This window comes from Populus euphratica, unplaced genomic scaffold (genome assembly GCF_000495115.2).
Source record: "Populus euphratica unplaced genomic scaffold, PopEup_1.0 scaffold4.1, whole genome shotgun sequence".
Lineage (NCBI taxonomy): Eukaryota > Viridiplantae > Streptophyta > Magnoliopsida > Malpighiales > Salicaceae > Populus > Populus euphratica.
Genome location: NW_011499859.1, coordinates 1,054,400 through 1,075,865, shown reverse-complemented (window position 1 = coordinate 1,075,865; position 21,466 = coordinate 1,054,400). Strand labels below are relative to the sequence as shown.

Genomic DNA, 21,466 nt, shown 5'->3' with positions numbered 1-21,466 from the left:
ATTGCAATTTCAAACAGGCACCCAGTGACATGACCATTTGCATGCTCTACACCAACACCATTTACGTTTATAATTTCCTTTTGATAAGGTGCCAGTGACCTACTGGCTTGTGAGAAAAAAATTCATAACCAAACCGGAGGAATCTTATTAAGAAAGAAATTTAATTTTGATGTATGAATTATGATAGTGACCAGTGGAAGGACGGGGTTGTTATAGAGATGCAGCAGCCACCACTTGTTTTTCACTTCATATTGATGTTCGTCCTAAATTTGAAAACACTGAAACAACCAAATGGTTGACATGAGGCTAGTTCCTGCGAAAAAAACCTAAGCTAACAGCAGATTAAATATGTCACTTTCTCTTTGCAATAACAATCGTTCCCTCTTTTTTCTCTCACGACATAAATATTTGATATTTTTCTAAAACAATAATCTCACTATCATCTTTTGTTTTTTGTTGAAAGTAAGTCAAGACACTTTATATATTGTGATGCCCTTTGCTTCGTTTTTGTTGTTTTTCAGTGCCCGCGTATACATCAGAAATAGTGAGTGGATTCGGGATTGAATTTCCAGTTCCAGATTAATTAACAACGAGGAAGACCAGGTTACCTCGCTGTCTCATTCTCTTTATGGTTTATGTTTTCTGTAATCCCTACAGTCCTCTTTTCTGTTATTTTCCAATAATTTTTTTGAAAAAACCCGATGTTTGAAGCTGTTTTTTTTTTCTGTTCTTTCTTTCTGATAGAGAACATAAAGAACTTCAACTTACCTATCTGATTATACCTGCTAAGTACTGGTGTTGTTAGGAACAGTAGAATTCAGTGAATGTCTCCTTGTTTTAAAGATGACAGGGATCAATATCTAACTGACAATATCAATATGGAGATTTTTGGATTCTCTGACACGGGTTCAGTTCTTTGTCATGTGTTTTATCTCAAGTTTTCTGATTTTAGAATCTCTTTAGTCCACTTTCTGTTCTCTGATAATTGGTTTGCAAGCTCAAACAGGAAAGAAGTGGTAGAAAACAAAGTTTTGAAGCTTTCAGTCAGATTTCTTTAGTTTCAGAATCATAGTCCTCAACTCAACTAAGCTATGTTCATCAGTTGGTGAAGAATTTTGTTTGCACAGATTCCAGGAGATCATTTAATCTCAGACTCTGAATTGTTAGTTTCTCCATTTGAGTGCCAGATAATCATTAGCTGGAAATGTTTTTTGTGACTTAATTTCTATCTTTGTAACTATATGTGCACTACACTCTTGTTTAAGAGTCGAGGGCAGGTAGTGCTATGGTGGTGGTATTTTTGTGAAATAATTAGAGGTAGGTATGTCTTAACTGTTGATGTGGTTTTTGATTAATTTGGCAGCTAAAAAGAGCCAGGTTTCATTGTCATGGATAATAGCAAGACCTCATCTTCTTCAGTAAATGGTCCTCAAGAACCTTCTAATCATGATGAACTTTTCATGCAGCAGAGCTTGCTCTTTTCTGATACTCTCAAGGTACACTCAATCTTATAAAATCCTCTCATTAGTGGAGCCAGGTTGCAGATCATGATTATGTTTCTTTAGCTACAGAAAACTCCCACGGTTACTAGAAATTCAGAGATTATTGTAAAAGTAAATTATCTTAATTTTGATAATGAAGTTGTTTTCTTTGATTAGGACTTGAAGAACCTTAGGAAGCAGCTATACTCAGCAGCCGATTATTTTGAATTAGCTTACTACAAAGAGGACCAAAAACAAATGTGAGTCAGTTTTACAATCCCTTTTGTAAATGCCATGATTGTGACATGGTATGCTAATTACCCCCGGCCACCGGCTTTGTCTTAACGCAGAGTGGTTGAGACCTTGAAAGATTATGCCATCAAAGCTTTGGTCAGTACTGTTGACCACTTGGGTTCTGTCGCATACAAAGTTAACAAATTTTTAGATCAAGAGATTGGTGAGGTTTCAGAAATGGAGCTTCGTTTCTTTTGCACCGAACAGGTATCCTCCCTTCCGCCTTTCCCTTAGCCCTTCACCATACGTTCTTGAATACAAGATTCATTTTCAGGTTTTTTTGGGACGGTGCTGAAACATTATCCCAACATGCTCGTGAAATCATTTATTATGAAATTATTTTGCCTTTCCGGGACAATTCACTTGTCTACACAGGAATTTTAATCATGTCAGACTGTCTAAGACTTCAATACCTGACCTTCTTCTGTGGCATGCCCCAGAGACTGGAAGCATGCCAAGAATATATCAACCAAGGTGGCCTTTCACAACAGTCATTGGCAATAAAAACTCCGACGCATCACAAGCGGTACATTTTTCCAGGCAAATATTTTACCTCTCCTATTTTCCTTCTGCATTTTTTTCTCTACATTTCCAATATTTCAAGATGTTTGTGACACTGAAATTTGCTGTTCAGTTGATGAGGAGAACATGGATGCACATAGCCATACTAATTCAAATTATCACAGTAGAAGCTTTAGTACTGAACACAACTTGCTTGATTTAAAAAATGGTATGCTACTTCCTCTCCTGATGTGCTTGAAATAAATCAGTCAAACACCAGATATTTATGATCCAGAAAACCTCTTTCAAACTCATTATTTCTTTATGTGATTGTTGTGCCAAGCTGTTCAAGCAACAATCAAAGGAGCTCCTTCTTCCTTGAGGTAATCTTGATGATATATTTGTTATTACTATGATCATCTACCCATCCCAGTTTCGCCACGACATAGGCTTTCAAGGTATAATTTTAATGCAGGGAAAGGCATTCTAAATCACAGTCTCCACAATTCTACTCAAGACAAGGAGCATTTACGATCACAAGGACTTCAACCAGCAACAAACCTGGTTTGTGCGCATGAATTTTTTTTCTTATTATTTTTATCTAGACAAAGTTGCAGTACACACAGCAGAGACAGCTCAGGAGAGTATGACCTTTTCTCATGATTTCTCTTCTCTCCGTTTTAGTCAGAAAGAAGATCATCCTCTCCGCAACACTTTCCGCTCATACGTTCTGGATCTCTTCTCAAGAGACCAGTATCTTCAAATAATACTAATGCACGACGAAGGGTAAGCGCAACCATTACAAAGAATATGGAATGACTAATGAGATTGGGCTGTCAAAAAAAATAAAATCATACACAACGAATAGTCATGACTTGAAATTAACTTGTTAAAATGTTGCTGCTTAAACCTGAATTCTGGAACTGAAATAAACATAGTTCTTTCACTAATAATTTCATTTATTTCAGTATCCATCTGAGCCTCGGAGATCAGTTTCGTTGTCCATGTATTCGGAAAGAGACAAGACACAAGATAGTGATCAACAATATTCTGGCAAGAGCAAAGGCCTGTTTAAGGCCTTGCTCCGCATGCGCAAGTCTAGAAAGGAAGTCTCCCTGTATAAATATTTGGATGAGATTTGAAACAGAAAAACAAATGGAGATCATGCATGATAGGAAACAACAGACAGACTATCTGTAGTTTCTGGTTCATAATTTGTACCCTCTGTGTGTGTGTGTTTTAAGATCCAGTTTCTTCAGGTAGGAGATTTCAATATATCCCCTCTTATTCATAATTTAGATGCTATTATCTGATTAATAATCATCACCAACAGAATGAGTATAACTTTGTCTTCTTTTTTTTTCTTTTTTGGTTGGGATAAATAACCTATGAGAGCCGAATTAGATCATTTACCCGCGGCGGGAAGAATCATTTTTTAAAAAAAACAATATATAAGGGTATTGTTAATGTATTCTCAACGAGAAAAAGAATTTAATCTGTGGAGGGACTCATTCAATATAATATAACTGATTTGATAAATTTAAAAATAATATAAATATTTAAAAATAAAAAGTGATAAAATAAAAAATTCAAGTTGATATTTTTTATATTAATAAAATAACATAATGGATCAGCTTAGATTGACATATAAATTTTACAATTCAGGTAATGAACTTAGATTGACATATAAATTTTACAATTCAAGTAATGAAATCTTGATAATTTTATAGAAAATAAATAAAAAAAATATATTGTAGTTGATAATTTTATAAAAAGTAAATAAAAAATATATATTGTAGTATAATTTTTAATTAACTCAATATTAAAAAATAAAATTAAAAAAATCCTTAATCAATACCAATTAAAATGTTAAATCCAAATCATGAGATTACCATAACTCGATAAAAAATAGATCATAAAAATTTATGAAATTCAATTCTTAATCAATCTAATATTAAAAGAAAAAATTAAACAAAAAACCATGAGTTAATCTAGATTAACTCATGGTAGATTAACTCATGGTTTTTTCTTTAATTTTATCTTTTAATATTATATTGATTAACTCGCCAAACTTTTGAATTTTTTCTTTTAATATTAGATTGATTAACTCGTCACACTTTTATTAAGTTTAATTCTTAATCAATCCAAATGTTGATGAAACTAAAAAAAAATTAATTAAAAAAAAATCCAAAAAAATCTTGAATTGACTAGATTAATTCATAAAATTCATGATAAAGATTATGAGATTGAAAATTTTTTATAAAAAATAAATTAAAATAAATTGTGTAACTCAATTTCTAATAATTTAATATTAAAAGTTAAAATTAAAAAATAATAATTTAAATTCAAAAAAATATCGTTCCATTTAGTAGTACTGATTCCTTCTCATATTCGACTAGCTATTGTTAATAATAATAATAATAATAATAATAAAAAAGCTATCATCTTGCTTTCTTTCTTTCTTTCTTTCCTGCCCGTAAAGAAAACAAAATCATAATAAAATATGATGTTTCTTTACATTAACAAGAATTAACTGGCGGACAGAAAATTATACTTACCCTCCTCGTAAGGTAGTGTTATGATGAGCAATTTTTTTTTTTTTTTTTTTACGGTGGTCATTAAATTGATCCTTTTATAAAAAATAAATATGATTCAAATATTTAAAAGAATTACTAAAAAATTAATTATTTCTTTTACTTATATAAATAAAGATATAACTTATATGAAAATATAAGTTTTTATTATTAAAAAGATATAATTTTTTCTTTTCTTTTCATATCTTGACTCTTTGCATTAATTTAACAAGATCTATAAAAATATTCATATTGTAAAATATTATTTTGATTTTAGTAATTAAAATAGCAGTGAAATAATTGATCCAAGAATAAAAAAAATGAATTATCGCAAATAAGTTTTCCTTTCCAATCTATAATTTATAGTTTTTTTTTTTCAAATTTCAAATTGAGTTTTTTCTTTTAACTTTTAATATTAGATTTATTAAATATTAAATTTTATAATTTATATTTAAAATTTATTTTTTTATCTTTTAACATTGGATTTATCAATTATTGAACTTCTTAATTTATTTTGATTTGTTTTTTATAGGATTATTTTAGTCTCATGATCCAAAAAGATTGTTTTTGTGGGTTACCCCACTTGACTTATGTTTTTTAGGGTTCTTATTGTACTTTTTTTTTTAATTTCATCTATTAACATTGGGTTAATTAGAAGTTAAATTTCAATATTTATTTCGGTTTGCTTTCTATAAAGTTATCCTAAACTCATCGTTCAAGCCATGAGTTTGGTGGATTAATCTAAATTGACTTAAGTTTTTTTTGTGTCCTTTTTTTAATTGATTTTCTTTTCAATTTTATCATTCAACATTGAATTGATTAGTAATCGAGCATTTATTATGATATATTTTCTATTAAGTTATCTTAGTCTCATAACTCAAGTTTGACAGTTAACCCGGGTTGACTTGATATGTTTTTTTATTTTTTATTTCATTGATTTTTTTTCAATTTAAACTTTTAATATTGTGTTGATTAAGAATTAAACTTTAAAATGTTTTTTTAATTTGCTTACTATAAGGTTATCACAATATCATAATCTAAGTCATGGATTTTACATGTTAATTTAGGTTATTTCAAGTCGATTCAATATGTTATTATTTCAAAATTAAAAAAGAAAAGATGTCATCTTAAATTTTTTTAGTAAAATTATATTTTTTTTCCGGTTGTCCGTGTTATTTTAGACTTGTCAAGTTAATTAAGTCACATCAGTTTAATCTCTATACAATTTAATTCTTAAAAAAATAAATTACTAATGCTTGAATATTTTTTTAATATTTAAAAAATTTGATCGGATTCATGACATGCTTGAATATTTTTTTAATATTTAAAAATTTTGATCGGACCCATAAGTTAAAAAAGAAAATTTCTTGGAAAGCTTGTTAGCTACAAATTAATTCGAGGAAATCTTTTCCGAGAATGGTTGATTAAACGAGTTTCATTGAAAGGTGTCTTTCCTAAAGAGAAAGTTTCATTTTTCTTTCATTTATTTCTTAAATTTCTATTGCATCCACTAGTTAATTTCATACAATAATATGCCCATAAGATAAACCATCCTAACTCATAATATCCTACCCTTCCATAACATATATACACTTAAATTTCTTCAATTTAAATAAAAAATAAAATAAAATCATAGGAAGGATACTCAACTCTCTCTTTTTTTCACCTTTTTTAAAAGGAGACTAAAAAAATTTTGCTAAAAAACGCTTAACCCTTGTCTCTTCCAGATCTCACTCTCCCTAATTTCTTCTCTTCTTTCCAAGAATCAAAACTGTCAAGAAAACTTGAATTCTTATCTTTGATCCTTTAATAATTTATTAAATCTACCTCTCTTTAGTGATTTCCCTCAGGGATTTATTAAAAAGCTTCAAAACCCTGATTTTCTTTCTCTTATTTCCCTCTTTTCTCCATGCATAATAGGTTATTTTTTTGGGAAGGGGTTATTTTGCCCTCAATTCCTTCTCACTACTTGTTGAATCGGTCGACTAGTTTAAAGTAATCAAGCCAACCGATCAACTAATTCAAGCATGACTTTATAGATGAAATTTTTTTTTTGTCTATATTTTATCAACCCCATGGTAATTTTATTCATTATTTTAATTCAAATTAGTTTTTAAAATTTTTGAGGGTTTATAATTTGGTTTAAGTATTTTTTTAAAATTGTGATTAGTCTTTTTAATGATTTTTATAATTTTATAATACTTCAAAATGATTATTATAATTTATCTTCAGTTTTTTTTCTTTAATTTTAGATGAATCCATTGTATTTATATGATGTATTTGTAAGAACAAAATTTATATATACTTAATAACCACAATAAACCTCAAAGATAAATAAAAAAAATGTATAAACTAAAAATAATTATCAAGGTAAAATATTTGAACATGCATGCATTCATCTTTTGATTCTTACTGGAATGATTAACTTTCTGCTTTAAATCTTTAATTTAAATCTTTAAGGAGCATTCATAATAGTTTTTATGATTTATTAGTTTATATATATTTTTATATATTTTATTAAGCATAAATATAATATTTTCATTCATCAGTGAATAAATTTCATGATATTAAAAAATACCTAACACCTTCTTCTAATATGTTAGAAATTAAATAATATTCCTATATTATATATAATGTCTTTATTGAAAAGAGAATAAAAGGAATAGAATGAAAGATGAGTACAGTGATGAAACATGTGCAATCGTTATTTTTTCCCCTAAAAAAACAATTGGTTATGTAGTTTCCTTTTCAAACAGTACCTTGCGTTCCAAATCAGCTAGCCCGAGCTATACCAGAGCTCCCCTGTATCAAAAAAAATCCCGACTCAAAACAGAGGACATGGCATATTGATTTATGCTCTCAGTTTGTATTTCAATAGCAAAAACGTGCTGCCTTTTTTGACGCTTTGAGGCCGCAATAAAGATCTGGGTTTTATTGAGCGGTAGTAAAGTTCTTGACTTGATCCATTTTCAGCTCGATAGGTTAGTTTTTTGGATTTTTTTGTTGATTTGCTCTACTAGTTTTTTTCCCTCATTTATGTTGATTTTTTAGCTTTTTGTTGACCATTCAATATTGGCTGATTTCTGGGCTTGGTTTGTGGGATTCAATTTTTGTCTTTTTAGCTATTGGGAGAGTGCTTTTTTATGTTCTTCTTGAGTATTATAACTAGTTAGTCAGTTTCTTTATTGGTTTCGGTTTTAAAGATTTTTTTTTCCTGGAAGAGTCTGTTATTGTAAAATTGAAGACTTTAAAGCAGACTGGTCTTGCCGGTTACGAAGATTCAAATTAGTGGGAATTTTGAATGGCAAATAATGCATGTATTATATGTTTAGAATGAAACTCAAAGGAATTGACGGGGCGCAAAAGCGGTGGAGCATGTGGTTTAATCCGATACAATTCACATGCTCATTCAGTCACTGGAAAAAATGTGCAAAGTTACTTTGAAATTTAAGCCATTTATATGGAAAAGAAGTCTGCATGCTTCTGGCAGCGCTTTCATGCTGCAACTGAAACCCTGAAAATCTCTGTTGTTGATGATCTTAGCTGTTTCAATGCCCTTGTTGATTATTGTTTGGTTGTTTTTTCTGTTTTGGATATTGGTGTTTATAGTAGAAATGGAAGATTTGTATATATTTACATTACCTAGTGAGAGCATGTGTTATTATGTTGTCTTCAAGATTTTTGTTTCTGCTGTTTTGTTAATAGGATAACGTTATTTCTTCTGTCATCTTGTTGTATCTTACTTTAATTCATAAGATTGAAATGAGATGCTGGGGTTGTGGACATAGTGTTCCAAGTAGTCGTTGGATAGGGAGAGGTTTCACTGAGATTCGAACACCTTGCACATGCCTTATTGTTTTGAACTGTTATTTCATGAAATCTCTTATTGAAGTAATCATTATGCTTTTGAACATGGAGCTGTAGAGAAACCGTGAAACATTTTCAATATATCATCTATTCATATTTCCAAAGATTTCAGTTTCTTTTTCTTACCTTCTCAATAATTCCATGACAGTAAGCCCTTGCCTTTAACTTCAGGGGACCTGACACTATAAGCTGTTGCAGGAGACTGGTGTCCTTTGCTTTTCAATCTCAGTGCCAATGTGGCAACCTAATTTGTAAGGACAGGCAACCAAAGCTGTTTAGTAACCATGGGAGATGGCAATAATAGAAGCAGCAACAACAATGAGAAGCCAGAGTGGCTGCAACAATACAATCTTATTGGCAAGATTGGTGAAGGAACTTATGGTCTTGTGTTCCTTGCAAAAACCAAGTCTCCTGCAAATCGTGGAAAGTCCATTGCCATCAAGAAATTCAAGCAGTCCAAGGATGGTGATGGTGTCTCTCCCACTGCCATCCGTGAAATCATGCTGCTTAGGGAAATTACTCATGAGAATGTCGTGAAGCTTGTGAATGTGCACATTAATCATACTGATATGTCACTGTATCTGGCTTTTGATTATGCTGAACATGACCTTTATGAAATCATCAGGCATCACAGAGACAAGGGTAACAATTTGATCAACCAATACACTGTTAAATCATTGCTCTGGCAGCTACTCAATGGACTGAACTATCTGCACAGTAACTGGATTATACATAGAGATTTAAAGCCATCAAATATCTTAGTTATGGGCGAGGGAGAGGAACATGGGGTTGTCAAAATTGCTGATTTTGGACTTGCAAGGATATATCAAGCTCCCTTGAAGGCATTGTCTGATAATGGTGTTGTGGTAACCATTTGGTATCGTGCACCTGAGTTGCTTCTTGGGGCTAAGCACTACACAAGTGCTATTGACATGTGGGCTGTTGGATGCATTTTTGCTGAACTTCTGACTTTGAAGCCACTATTTCAAGGGGCAGAAGCCAAATCAACATCAAATCCTTTCCAGCTTGATCAACTTGACAAGATATTTAAGGTCCTAGGCCATCCTACACTGGAAAAATGGCCAACACTTGCAAGCCTTCCACATTGGCAGAATGATGTGCACCGTATCCAAGAGCACAAGTATGAGAATACTGGGCTACATAGTGTTGTACCTCTCTCTCCAAAAGGTGCTCCATTTGACCTTCTTTCTAAGATGCTAGAATATGATCCTCAAAAGCGTATAACTGCTGCACAAGCTCTAGAGCACGATTATTTTCGAAGTGAACCTCTCCCTGGACGGAATGCCCTGGTACCCTCTCAACCTGGAGAGAAAGTCATCAATTATCCTACACGTCCAGTAGATACAAATACAGATTTTGAAGGAACGACTAGCCTTCAACCTCCACAGCCAGTGTCATCTGGAAATGCAGTTTCCGGAGGCATACCAGGTACCCATGGAGTTAACAACAGATCTGCACCACGACCAATGCATCCTGGCCTGCAGAGAATGCAAACTCAGGGCATGGCGGCTTATAATCTCGCATCTCAGGCAGGGATGGGTGGTGGAATGAATCCTGGTAACATCACTATGCCACGAGGTGTCGCCCAGCCCCATCAGCAGCATCAACTGAGAAGGAAAGACCCTCCAGGAACGGGGACTGGATACCCTCCTCAACAAAAATCAAGACGCTAATTAGCAAATGGCATCTAGACAGACTGACAATTAATCTTCATTTTTTTTACATCTATGGAGCCCTACCTTGTCGCTGTGGATGAATGATCCTGTTGAGTGCATCCAAGACCACATTGAATTCAAGAAGGTTCTCCACTTGTCATGTACGGGACAATTATTGTAGGCTTTTTCCCGTCGTCTTTGCTTGAGGCAAGTAATAGCTTCATTGCATTCCTCTTCAGGAGATTCTGAGTTTACACGTCCAAGTTGCAAGATAATCTTGGGAGGGGCATGTTCTAAAGGAGAAAGCAGTGGTTGTATTGTAGCGATTGTATTGTGTTGCTTTTAAAGCAGAACACAGAAGTGTAGCGTTGTTCAGTTCAAGACTACTAGCATCTCAGTCTTAAATGTGAAAGCATTTCCACACGCGGTACAAGAGAGGTCATTCCGCTAGTTGATATCAAGATCTTACAAAAAGTCAATTTCTGAAAGCTTTTATTATATTTGCTATTCGTACAAGAAAACTTCTTGTTGATACACATGAAGTAACATGCGTGTGTGTAGACGCGCACAGAGAGAGCCATGTCAGGATAACCATCGTTTCTCTCTCTCAAATACTTGACCGACGGAGCAAAGGCATTTCTTTTCTCAAATGCATATTCTAGATACGTCCATGTAACCCGTTATGGGTTTGATTTGTTCTGGTCATCTACCCGTGATTGACTTCTATTATCTTTTTCCACGTTTACCCTGTTATGTTGATCTGCTTATTTTGCTTCCCACTTGACCAGAAATAAACGAAGTCTGTCTCTTCACGAGCATGAAGAGAAACAGAGAAAGCTTGGGAAGGATTTTTCGAGCACAAAATTACTCCTCTGCAGATAGTTGAGGCCATTAGAGACTTTGATTGTCCATTCCAGCCCATAAGCAGCTCATCTCACTTACTTTCAATGCGAGTAAATGACATCTGTCAATGCCATGACTAATCTTCGGCCATCCTGAGAACCATTAGGCTTTCAGGCAATGTTACTAATTTAAAGCTCTATCCAATTACAATGAAAGCACAATATAACCCCGTGAATTTGCCATCAAAATATGTTGACCCTCTAAGAGTACTAGAACGAGGTTATTGGAATGTATTTTAGATGTTATATAATTCTATCACTTTCTGTAATTGTTGAACAGCTTTCTAAAGGATTCTTCATATTCTATTAATTAGTTTAGTTGGGGAGCATAACTAGCCTAGACCATTCAGCCAGCTTTTAACTAAATTATTTTTACAATGGTGTATATACCATGTTGCTTGGTGACCCTCGAGTATTGGAATACAGATTACATCAAATACTTCTGTATAATTATCAATAGGTTTTCCAACGTGTCTTACTGCGTGTGATATGTTGATAGTTCCATAAAAAAAAATTATGTAAAAAATTATATAAATATTGTTATTGTGTTTTTAAATAAAAAAATATAAATTATATGGAGATTAACTGGATCGACATGATATGACTAAAGATAACATAAACAACGAATAAAAATATAGTTTTATTAAAAAAAAAATCACGATGATGTTATTTTTTAAATATTAAAATAATAACATATTAAATCGGTTTAGATCAACTCTTGTCAAATCCACTATTTAAATCATGATACTTTGATAACCCTATAGAAAACAAATAAAAAAAAAATTAAACCAGATTCTCAATTAACCAAACATTAAATGATGCAATTAAAAACAAAATCCAACTAAAAAAAATGAGTTAAGTCAACCTGAATCAACTTGCTGAACCTAAACCATGAGATTGGGATAACCCTATAGAAAACAAATCGAAAAAAATTATGAAACTCAATTTTTAATCAACTCAATATCAAAGAATGAAATATTAAAAAAAATCAATAAAAAAATGAACACAAAAAATAACCCGAGTCAACTTATTAAACCTGTGACCCAGGTTATGACCATGATAACCTTATAAAACACAAACCAAAACAAATTATGACATCTAATTCTCAATCAACCTAATATTGAATGATAAAATTAAAAAAAAATCAACTAAAAAAGGATAAAAAACTTGAGTTAACTAGTATAACCCATGACCTGGGCCATAAGATTGTAATAATCTCATAGAAAAAAAAAATTATAAAACTTAATTCTCAATCAGCACAATGTTAAAAGATTAAATTGGAAAGAAAATCAATTAAAAAATAACAAAAAAGTTATCCGAGTTAATTTGAGTGAACCTGTCACATTCGGGTCAACAGATTGGGATAACTCTGTAGAAAGCAAATAAAAAAAATATAAAGCTCAATTCCTAACCAACTCAATATTAAATGATGAAATTAAAAAAAAATTAATTAAGATAATAATAAAAAAAACTTGAGTCAACTTAATTAACCTGTAAAATTTACGACCAAGATCATGAGATCGTGATAACTTAATAAAAATTAATTAAAATAAATTTTGAAGTTCAATACCCAGTAAATCTAATGTTAGAGGATAAATTGAAAAAAAAGACCTAAATTTGAAATTTTTTTAAAAAACCCTACAAGATTTCTAGGATCAAAATGGAAAAAAAAATCAAAATATTTTACTGTTTATTACTATAATAAAATATAAAAACTTTTTATTAGATGCTATCTTGTTTTTCACTCAACGTTCAATATTAAAACCACATACATTTAAAAGTTAAAATCATTTAAAAAAATAAAATAAAATAATCAATTTAACCTCCAATAATAACATTTTGACATTAAAATAATATTTAAACAGTAAAAAAAAGCCATGAGTTTTTTTTATTTTTTATTTGAAATTTTCAATTCTTAAAACAGTTAAATTTAATAGGGATTGAATTAAAAATTATCACGAATGAATTTGCTAACTTGTGGCGACGCGTCCAACCTTCCTACCTTGTACGGTGATATTTTTTAAGCATCATTGACTTTCTCCTGATAGGAGCAATCTCCCAGCGAGGTGAGTGTCGAAGACAAATTCAGTTAGGACAATCTTTTTTTTCCTTTCGTTTTCCTATTCTCTCTTCTTCTCAATTTCTGGGTCATTTGAATAAATTGTCTACGTTACCACTTGTAGAATGCATGTAACGCAAGAGCTCGGAGTTCAACTTTTGGCCAGTTATGGAGTTTAGAAATTTAGATTTCGAATAATGAAATTAACCCGTTTATGAGGATAAAAATAAAAAAGACCTTTCAAGGAGATACGGAGCACAAAATCCACCGCCATTCGCTCGCCAAGGAATTTAGACTCCATCTCGTGGATAGATTCCTTGGGCGGTAGTCATCATTTTCCCAAAATTAAAGCATCTTGTTGTTGACGACAATAGATAATGGTGCTTTATTTGAAGAGAAATAAAAAAACTCATGATGGGGGAAACTGCAAAGTTTGGTGGTCGTGTATTTGATATATATTGTACAACAAAATATTAATTACATATGTTTAAGAGAAGAATTATCATTTTATCTTAAATTTATGGGAGAGTTTCCCTTCCTTTAATCCAACATGAGACCACAGACAAAAGACTTTTCAAGAGGGACAAGGGATTTAATCCTGTTTTATACTCGGTTTTTTTTTTAAAAATGCATTGATGGGGAATTGAGAATGTGTTCCACTTTCATGTACTTTTTTTTCCTTATTTATTTCCCTCAGACACTCCAAATTAAGGGCTTGTTCAATATTGCCATCGTCTCCAGACCAGAAAAATGTGCAAACAGACAGACGCAAGTGGGAGTGGTGGGCTCAATATGTGCCCACTGAGGATTTGTTGTCATTTACACACACAGAAACGCATCAATACCGCACAATGCCTTTTGTCTTCTTTTTCTCTCCCTTCTGCAACGCCAAGGAGCTCGATGGATACGATCATCATTCCTGATGATTAAGTTCAGGCAAATATGAACCCGCCTCTCTTTGACCAATTAGATGCCGTAAATGTGCTGGCTTTATGGACCTTCATGATTGCTACTTATGAATGATAATGCCTTAATGATCTTCTTTATAATTAATTAAGGTTTAACTTTCTCGGCTGAGATTATCAGTGGAGGGACGAGGTGGGCCCCACAGGGCCGGGCCAGTAAACACCTTGCTCGTGTCACCTCATGTAGAAAAAACATGGGTGGCAATCTCGAAACGCCCCATGCAGAATTGATTGGGTGTAGAAACCCCCACGTGGAAACTTGAAGAACCTTCTCTGCAAGAACCAAACGTAACCCCATAATACTTCTCTACACATTATCGAAGGCCAACAGCCATACAGCCGTGCAGCCGTGCAGAATCAAATTTCGAAAGGGGGTACGTTTACGCTCAGTGATTGAGATGTTTTTCAAGCTCTTTGAGTGTTGGGACTCGGCTGGCTCCCCCGTGAATTTTAAAATTATATATATATATATAAATTGATTTTAATGTATTAATATAAAAAATAATTTTAAAAAAATAAAAAATATATTATTTTAATATAATTACAATTAAAAAACACATTAAACCCGATTAGTATCTCATTCTGAAACACCAAAATGTATCCCATTCCTAAAGATATATGGGAAAGCAAGAACTTAAGAGAGAAGAAAGAAATCAATCCATGAATGGATGATAGGGGAGGAAGAGGAAAAGGAAAAAAAAAAAAAAAAAACTCGAGAGATATTAATTAGATACGCATCTAGCCTGTCTGCTTAGCTCCTACCCAACATTTGAAGCTCTGAGGCTTCCAAGGCTGGAACTTGATAAGAACGTTAAGGGCGGCCCCATCATATCCATGCAACTCGTTTCCATCGACTCTCTCCAAATAAACAGCTTGCTATAAATTTGGTTCTGGACTTCTTATTGCTCTACTCAAAAACTTCGGAACACCCAACATATTTTTGTAATATTTTTCTTGTTTTTGCTATAGAAAGGTATTTATTTTTCTTGCAAAATACGTAATAATAACTCCCTTCATATTATTTATAAAACTAATTAGAAAATACACAACAACAAAAAAAACTAATTTTGTCCTAAATTAGTAGCACGTTATCTTTAATTTATGTTTCTTAAAAAACATTTCTTGAAAAAATGGAAGACTTTGCACAAGTAAACACAACCTTAAATACTCATAAAAAAATGTTTTAAGTTTTACATAAATGAAGGGAGATAAAGTAAAAAAAATATATATGAACTACTCATGTAACCCATGTTATCCAGAGTGGGGAACAAATTTTTTTTAGCAAAAAAAAGGTTGTGTTCTTAATTTATTTTGAAAAAAATCACATAACTTTACACAAGTAAACACAACCTTATATACTCATATTTTTTTAATATTTTTTAAAATGATAATTATAATTCGAGAAGCTAAGGTATATTTAATTAAATCAACTGAAAATCACCAATAAACAAAAAATATTAGAGTTCTAATTTAATCTATGGGCAACACTCACATTGATGAAATTATATAAAATAATAAGATAGTTGTCTAGTAAAAATGAAATATAGATAAGTTTGATATCAAAAGTGAAGATTTTAATTTAATATAAATATTATTTTTACTGTTTATCTTTTACCATAAAATAATTATTTTATCTTAAAAAAAAAATTAATTTATAAAAAAATCATAAAATATAAAATTATGCCTACCATGTTCAAAATACAATAAAATTCAACATCATTTCAATTAATTAAATTAGTGACTATTTGAAAGTGTAATTATAGTTGTTTTTTAAAGTATTTTTATGTTGAAATATATCAAAACAATTTTTTTATTTTTTTAAATTAGTACATTAAAATGATTCAATATATATATAAAATTTAATTTTTAATAAAAAAATTAAATTTTAAAAAAATGCTGATTGTTTTAATGTGGTTAGTAGGGTGAATTAGAGAATCGTTTTTCTATATATTATCTTCCATTTCCTAAGCAACTAGCAAGAAGCACAATTGATGGATTCCATGGAATCACGCGCACAACCATTATCCTGCCAAAAAAAAATGTCTTTTGACCCCACTTCCTTTCTCTTTCTCTCCCCCTCGACGAAAAAAATGGAAAATACATCATCATCCATAGCATATCTTCCCATGACACAACGACAAAGACATGGTAAAAGCATTGTTTCTTTGAACATATTCTATTCACTATCTTAAGAAACGAAACAAAACAAAAATGCAAAAACCAATAGAAGGTCAAGGAGTAGGAGGTGGAGGTGAGCCGGAAGGAATGAAGTCAATGGAGTTGGATCTTGATCTCGAAAACTCTTGGCCTTTAGATCAGATCTCTTTTATTTCCTCAAACCCCATGTCTCCTTTTCTTGTTTCTACTTCTACCGCACATCCTTGTTCTCCTCTTTGGGCTTTCTCTGATGCCGTTGACGATAGACTTGCTGCTACTGCTTCTGGTTAGCCTTCCCCTGCTTTCGCTGCTGCTGCTGCCCCCCGCTTGTCTGATTATCCTAACTTACATGTTGGACACGTGTTTTGCTTAATTTTTATTCTTTCCTTTTTTCTTTTGTTTTTTTTTGCTTGAACTTTGGTGTTTTGTACGTGAATGAATGAAGAGTATTAATGGCTAAAGTTGCTTTCTTTGACTGAGAAGAGCTGAAAAAGTTGTAGTTTTAGCTTTCTTTTGGTGGGTTTTGTGTTAGGAATGATTCGACTTTTTCCTCTTACTTTCTCAGATTGAAAAGTTTGTGACTTGGTAGTGAATGTGGAGAGAGAGAGGGAGAGAGAAAGAGTTGATATTGGTTTATGTGCTGAAGTTTTATTGCCTTTCTTTTGGTCATATTTGGTGCTTTTGATTGGTTAATTTGAGCTTTTTTGATGTGATCATGTAGTATTTATTTTGTTTTGCTGACTGTATTGAGGGATTGAAAACTCATTGTGTTTGAATTTGATTAGAATTTTCTCAAGGCAATCTCTATCACAGAAATTGGAACTCTAGGAACATGATTCTACAAAAGCCAACACTTAAAGCAATTGAAATGAAACATAAACATGATCTCCAGTGTTTTGGAAGATGAGAAAGCCAAAAACTAAGAAGAACCAAAAAGCGATGCCATTAATTTGTTTCTGTTTTGATGTTAATTTTGTCTTCCCTCAAATGGATGGATAAAATTAGTTAATACCCAAACTCAGTACTGTCTTCAATTTGGGGACTTCATTCAAGTTTAGTGTTCTTTTCACTATCTTTCTGACAAAATTTCTATCCTACGAAGTTTGTGATCATACTGTGGATTTTGCAAGTCTGTAGCTATTGGTAATGTGATTTTAAAGTATTTTTTGTTTTGAAATATATTACAATAATGTTTTTTAATTAATTTTTTAAAATTTATTTTTAACATCAATACATTAAAACAATCTAATAACATAAAAAAATTAATTTTAAACCAAAAAAAATTCAATTTTTTGTGAAATGCTATTTGGGCTGGGTTCCTAAACGGCCAGCAGGCTGCGCTTGCTCTTTGACCAGTTAACTGCTTCATTTAGTTATTTGCAGTTTATCTTCTCTATATAGTACTACAACTCAGTAAGCACTATCAGGATGGTGATCATTTGTTTGTTTTTTTCTTTTCTAACTTGGAAATGTGCTTAATGCAGGTAATCCAAATTTAATAACCGAAAGCCAAGGGGAAAATGATGATAACAGTAAACTTCCTTCTCCATTTTTGGGATTGATGCCTATTGACAACCCAGATGGGTACTGTATGATTAAAGAGAGAATGACACAGGCCCTAAGATATTTCAAAGAATCAACTGAACAACATGTTCTAGCTCAGGTATGGGCACCTGTGAAGAATGGGGGTCAGCATGTATTGACAACTTCAGGGCAACCCTTTGTTCTGGACCCTCATAGTAATGGACTTCATCAGTATAGGATGGTCTCTCTCATGTACATGTTCTCTGTGGACGGCGAGAGTGACAGAGAGCTTGGGCTTCCTGGCCGTGTTTTTAAACAAAAATCTCCAGAATGGACTCCAAATGTTCAATATTACTCCAGCAAGGAGTATTCACGGCTTGATCATGCTCTGCGCTACAATGTCCGAGGAACATTGGCTTTGCCGGTCTTTGAACCTTCTGGACAGTCTTGTGTTGGTGTTCTGGAACTCGTTATGAATTCACAGAAGATCAACTATGCACCTGAGGTTGATAAAGTGTGCAAGGCACTTGAGGTTGGGTTTCATTTCCCCTCGATATGCGCATTAATCACATGTTATTTCCTTTCCTAATTGAGCTAGGTGCTATCTTTTAATTTTTAGTTGGATTTCCTTTGGAAAACTTGGATATATGATTGGCAAATAATACATATTGAGATTCCCCAGTCACATAATTTCAGTTATTCTGCAGGCAGTAAATTTAAAAAGTTCAGAGATATTGGATCCTCCAAGCATACAGGTGAGTTGTAACGATATATTTTATGTAAAATCTGGTATTGTTGGGAGAACAACCAGATAAAACTTGTGCTCTTCTTTCATTTCTTGCCCCTCTATTCTCACAGACGTATACTTGGCACTGCTTTTTAAACCAGATTTGTAATGAAGGTCGCCAAAATGCACTGTCTGAAATCTTGGAGATATTGACAATGGTGTGTGAAACTCATAAATTGCCCTTGGCTCAGACATGGGTTCCATGCATGCATCGTAGTGTCTTAACGTTTGGTGGTGGTCTGAAGAAGAGTTGTACCAGCTTTGATGGCAATTGCAATGGCCAAGTCTGTATGTCCACTACTGATGTGGCATTCTATGTAGTGGATGCTCACATGTGGGGTTTTCGGGAGGCCTGTCTTGAGCATCACTTACAAAAGGGTCAGGGTGTTGCTGGGAGGGCTTTTTTGTCCCAGAACTCATGCTTCTGCCCAGATATCACCCAGTTCTGCAAGACTGAGTATCCTCTAGTACATTATGCACGCATGTTTGGATTAACCAGCTGTTTTGCAATTTTCTTGAGGAGCAGTTATACTGGAGATGATGATTATATTCTTGAATTTTTTCTGCCCCCTAGCATCACAGACAGTCACGAACAGAAGACATTTTTAGGCTCCATATTGGCAACAATGAAGCAGGATTTCCAGAGTCTCAAGGTTGCTTCCGGGATGGACCTTGAAGAGGAAGGATTTGTAGAGATGATTGAAGCCGCTACTAATGGGAGACTTGAATGCATTCAGATACCCCAACCTACAAAATCCCCCCCTGGTGATAATATTTTGCCAAATGAAGGACACATTGAGCAAATTAATTCAGAAAAGAACAAGTTAATGCTTGACTTGGATGTCATAAAAAATGGAGGCAGTGCTGTTCAAGCTGACAGAAGACAAACTCCATCTCATCCAGAGAAGAAAGAGACAAAAAAGCCAACAGAGAGGAAACGCGGAAAGGCAGAGAAAACAATTAGTCTAGGGGTTCTCCAACAATACTTTGCTGGAAGTCTGAAAGAGGCTGCAAAGAGACTTGGTGGTATGATTATACACTTAAAAATTGTTACTTGCAGTTTTCTCTTGTCATTGCAAAGTTTCTGATTTCTTTCTTTATAAATGCTGGTTAATGTTGTGATATAGGATGTTATCCATGGATTTTTCTTTGACAATTTCTTGTGTCACACTTTTACAGTTTGCCCTACTACAATGAAGCGCATTTGCAGGCAGCATGGGATCTCCCGCTGGCCATCTCGCAAGATCAACAAGGTTAATCGTTCTTTGTCTAAGCTAAAGTGGGTAATTGAATCAGTCCAAGGCACTGAAGGAACATTTGATTTAACTCCTCTTACTACAAGTCCACTTCATGTTGCTGACGGCACCATCCCTTGGGCTTCCAATTTGAATGGGAGCAATCAGCAGAACTCACCAAACTCTAAACCCCCTGAATATCATGGCAACAGGAATGGATCACCTACCTGTAGAAAACCAGGAAGCGATGGGCAGGCTGGTTTTGAAGATCAATTGCTAGGATATAGAATATTGAGTCAAGAGAAACTCACTGTGCAAAACAGGTTTTCACGAGAGTTAGGTCGAGGGTCAAACAGATCCAAAAAAAGGAGTGGCTCAAGGGATGGGAGTGCAGGGACTCCTACTTCTCATGGCTCATGCCAAGGTAGCCCAGAAAATGAAAGTGCACCTGTAAAGGACCCATCTGTTTCTCCTGTCCATGAGCGATGTATTAAAGCTGGGAGATCACCTGAACTGGCTCTTCAACAAACCAAGGAACAAAATCTGTCAACTGCATACTCAATACCTGATGCTCTTGTTGCAACAGAAGCCCATGAACCGTTTGGTGGAATGCTAGTAGAGGATGCGGGGAGCTCGAAAGATTTGAGAAACCTGTGTCCTGCTGTGGCAGATCCTATTGTTGATGAACGAGTTCCAGAATCTAGTTGGACAGATCCTTCATGTTTCAATATGCTTCCCACACAAATGTTTGCTGCTCCTTGGCATGCAATTCCGCAGGCAACACCTAGGAAGGAAATGAAGAGTGTAACCATAAAGGCAACATACAGGGAAGACGTAATAAGGTTTCGAATTTCTTTGACTTCTGGGATTGTGGAGTTGAGAGAGGAAGTGGCCAAGAGGCTGAAGTTGGAGGTGGGTACTTTTGACATCAAGTATCTGGATGATGATCAAGAGTGGGTTCTGATAGCATGTGATGCTGACTTGCTGGAGTGCATGGATGTTTCAAGATCATCAAGCAGTAATATAATCAGGCTCTCAGTTCATGATGCAAATGCCAATCTTGGGAGCTCCTGTGAGAGCACTGGGGAGTTATGATTAGGCTGTCTTTGTAAATATGGAAAGTTTTGAGCACAATTATTAGATTACTAGGCAAACGAAGTTGTAGGATTTTGGTTCAGAGAAGTTGACTGGATTGTAAGAAATTTTCCTTCGAGTTATAGAGATCCACTTCTTTAGATTTATATACTGCCAGGGTGACTGGAATGACTGTATTTGATTTATATATCCCTTCCATGCCGAGGGTTCTCATATATTAATAGCCTAGTTTGTTTCCTTCAAAGAGTTCGGTGAAAGTCCCAAACATTTCCCAGCCAATAGGTTGCTTATTGAAAGACTGCTGGAACCATTCATGGTGTGCTAATATCTATGGATCATAACTAGGACAA

The 21,466-nt window shown here is 33.5% G+C and overlaps 3 protein-coding genes across 11 annotated transcripts; all 3 read left to right on the top strand.

Annotated features, from left to right (window-relative positions):
* Window positions 1-198: 198 nt before the first annotated feature.
* LOC105124235 (protein ABIL2-like) lies at window positions 199-3,617 on the top strand. 5 transcript variants are annotated; one of them, XM_011024164.1, is made up of 11 exons: window positions 199-305; window positions 522-603; window positions 1,364-1,496; window positions 1,659-1,741; window positions 1,832-1,982; window positions 2,216-2,315; window positions 2,410-2,505; window positions 2,620-2,659; window positions 2,752-2,840; window positions 2,965-3,062; window positions 3,245-3,617. In XM_011024164.1, exons 3-11 carry the CDS (start codon window positions 1,389-1,391, stop codon window positions 3,416-3,418), a joined length of 939 nt encoding a protein of 312 aa, XP_011022466.1. In that variant the 5' UTR covers window positions 199-305; window positions 522-603; window positions 1,364-1,388; the 3' UTR covers window positions 3,419-3,617. The 5 variants fall into 5 exon arrangements, with proteins under 5 accessions (XP_011022466.1, XP_011022467.1, XP_011022468.1 ...); XM_011024165.1 differs by having other exon boundaries at window positions 238-256; XM_011024166.1 differs by lacking the exon at window positions 199-305 and adding an exon at window positions 1,128-1,187 and having other exon boundaries at window positions 445-603.
* A 3,950-nt stretch (window positions 3,618-7,567) lies between these two features.
* Window positions 7,568-11,116, top strand: LOC105124234 (cyclin-dependent kinase E-1-like). Of its 4 annotated transcripts, XR_842017.1 has the most exons (3): window positions 7,568-7,830; window positions 8,865-10,655; window positions 10,744-11,116. XR_842017.1 is itself a non-coding variant. In XM_011024161.1 (2 exons), exon 2 carries the CDS (start codon window positions 9,001-9,003, stop codon window positions 10,408-10,410), a length of 1,410 nt encoding a protein of 469 aa, XP_011022463.1. In that variant the 5' UTR covers window positions 7,568-7,830; window positions 8,888-9,000; the 3' UTR covers window positions 10,411-10,890. The 4 variants fall into 4 exon arrangements, 3 of the variants coding, with proteins under 3 accessions (XP_011022463.1, XP_011022462.1, XP_011022464.1); XM_011024161.1 differs by having other exon boundaries at window positions 8,888-10,890; XM_011024160.1 differs by having other exon boundaries at window positions 8,865-10,890.
* Window positions 11,117-16,274: 5,158 nt separating this feature from the next.
* LOC105124233 (protein NLP7-like) lies at window positions 16,275-21,353 on the top strand. Of its 2 annotated transcripts, none has more exons than XM_011024158.1 (5): window positions 16,275-16,761; window positions 17,960-18,531; window positions 18,707-18,754; window positions 18,888-19,812; window positions 19,966-21,353. In XM_011024158.1, the coding sequence occupies exons 1-5, from the start codon at window positions 16,530-16,532 to the stop codon at window positions 21,114-21,116; spliced, it is 2,928 nt and encodes a 975-aa protein (XP_011022460.1). In that variant the 5' UTR covers window positions 16,275-16,529; the 3' UTR covers window positions 21,117-21,353. The 2 variants fall into 2 exon arrangements, with proteins under 2 accessions (XP_011022460.1, XP_011022461.1); XM_011024159.1 differs by having other exon boundaries at window positions 16,674-16,826.
* Window positions 21,354-21,466: the final 113 nt, after the last annotated feature.

Excerpts from the sequence above, each read along its gene's own strand:
- LOC105124234 (XM_011024161.1), top strand. The coding sequence starts at position 9,001 with ATGGGAGATGGCAATAATAGAAGCAGCAACAACAATGAGAAGCCAGAG.
- LOC105124235 (XM_011024164.1), top strand. The coding sequence starts at position 1,389 with ATGGATAATAGCAAGACCTCATCTTCTTCAGTAAATGGTCCTCAAGAA. Across the intron at positions 1,983-2,215 it reads GTTTCTTTTGCACCGAACAG|AGACTGGAAGCATGCCAAGA; the intron begins GTATCCTCCCTT and ends GGCATGCCCCAG. Across the intron at positions 2,841-2,964 it reads TTCAACCAGCAACAAACCTG|AAAGAAGATCATCCTCTCCG; the intron begins GTTTGTGCGCAT and ends CGTTTTAGTCAG.
- LOC105124233 (XM_011024158.1), top strand. The coding sequence starts at position 16,530 with ATGCAAAAACCAATAGAAGGTCAAGGAGTAGGAGGTGGAGGTGAGCCG. Across the intron at positions 16,762-17,959 it reads ACTTGCTGCTACTGCTTCTG|GTAATCCAAATTTAATAACC; the intron begins GTTAGCCTTCCC and ends TGCTTAATGCAG. Across the intron at positions 18,755-18,887 it reads TGGATCCTCCAAGCATACAG|ATTTGTAATGAAGGTCGCCA; the intron begins GTGAGTTGTAAC and ends TTTTTAAACCAG.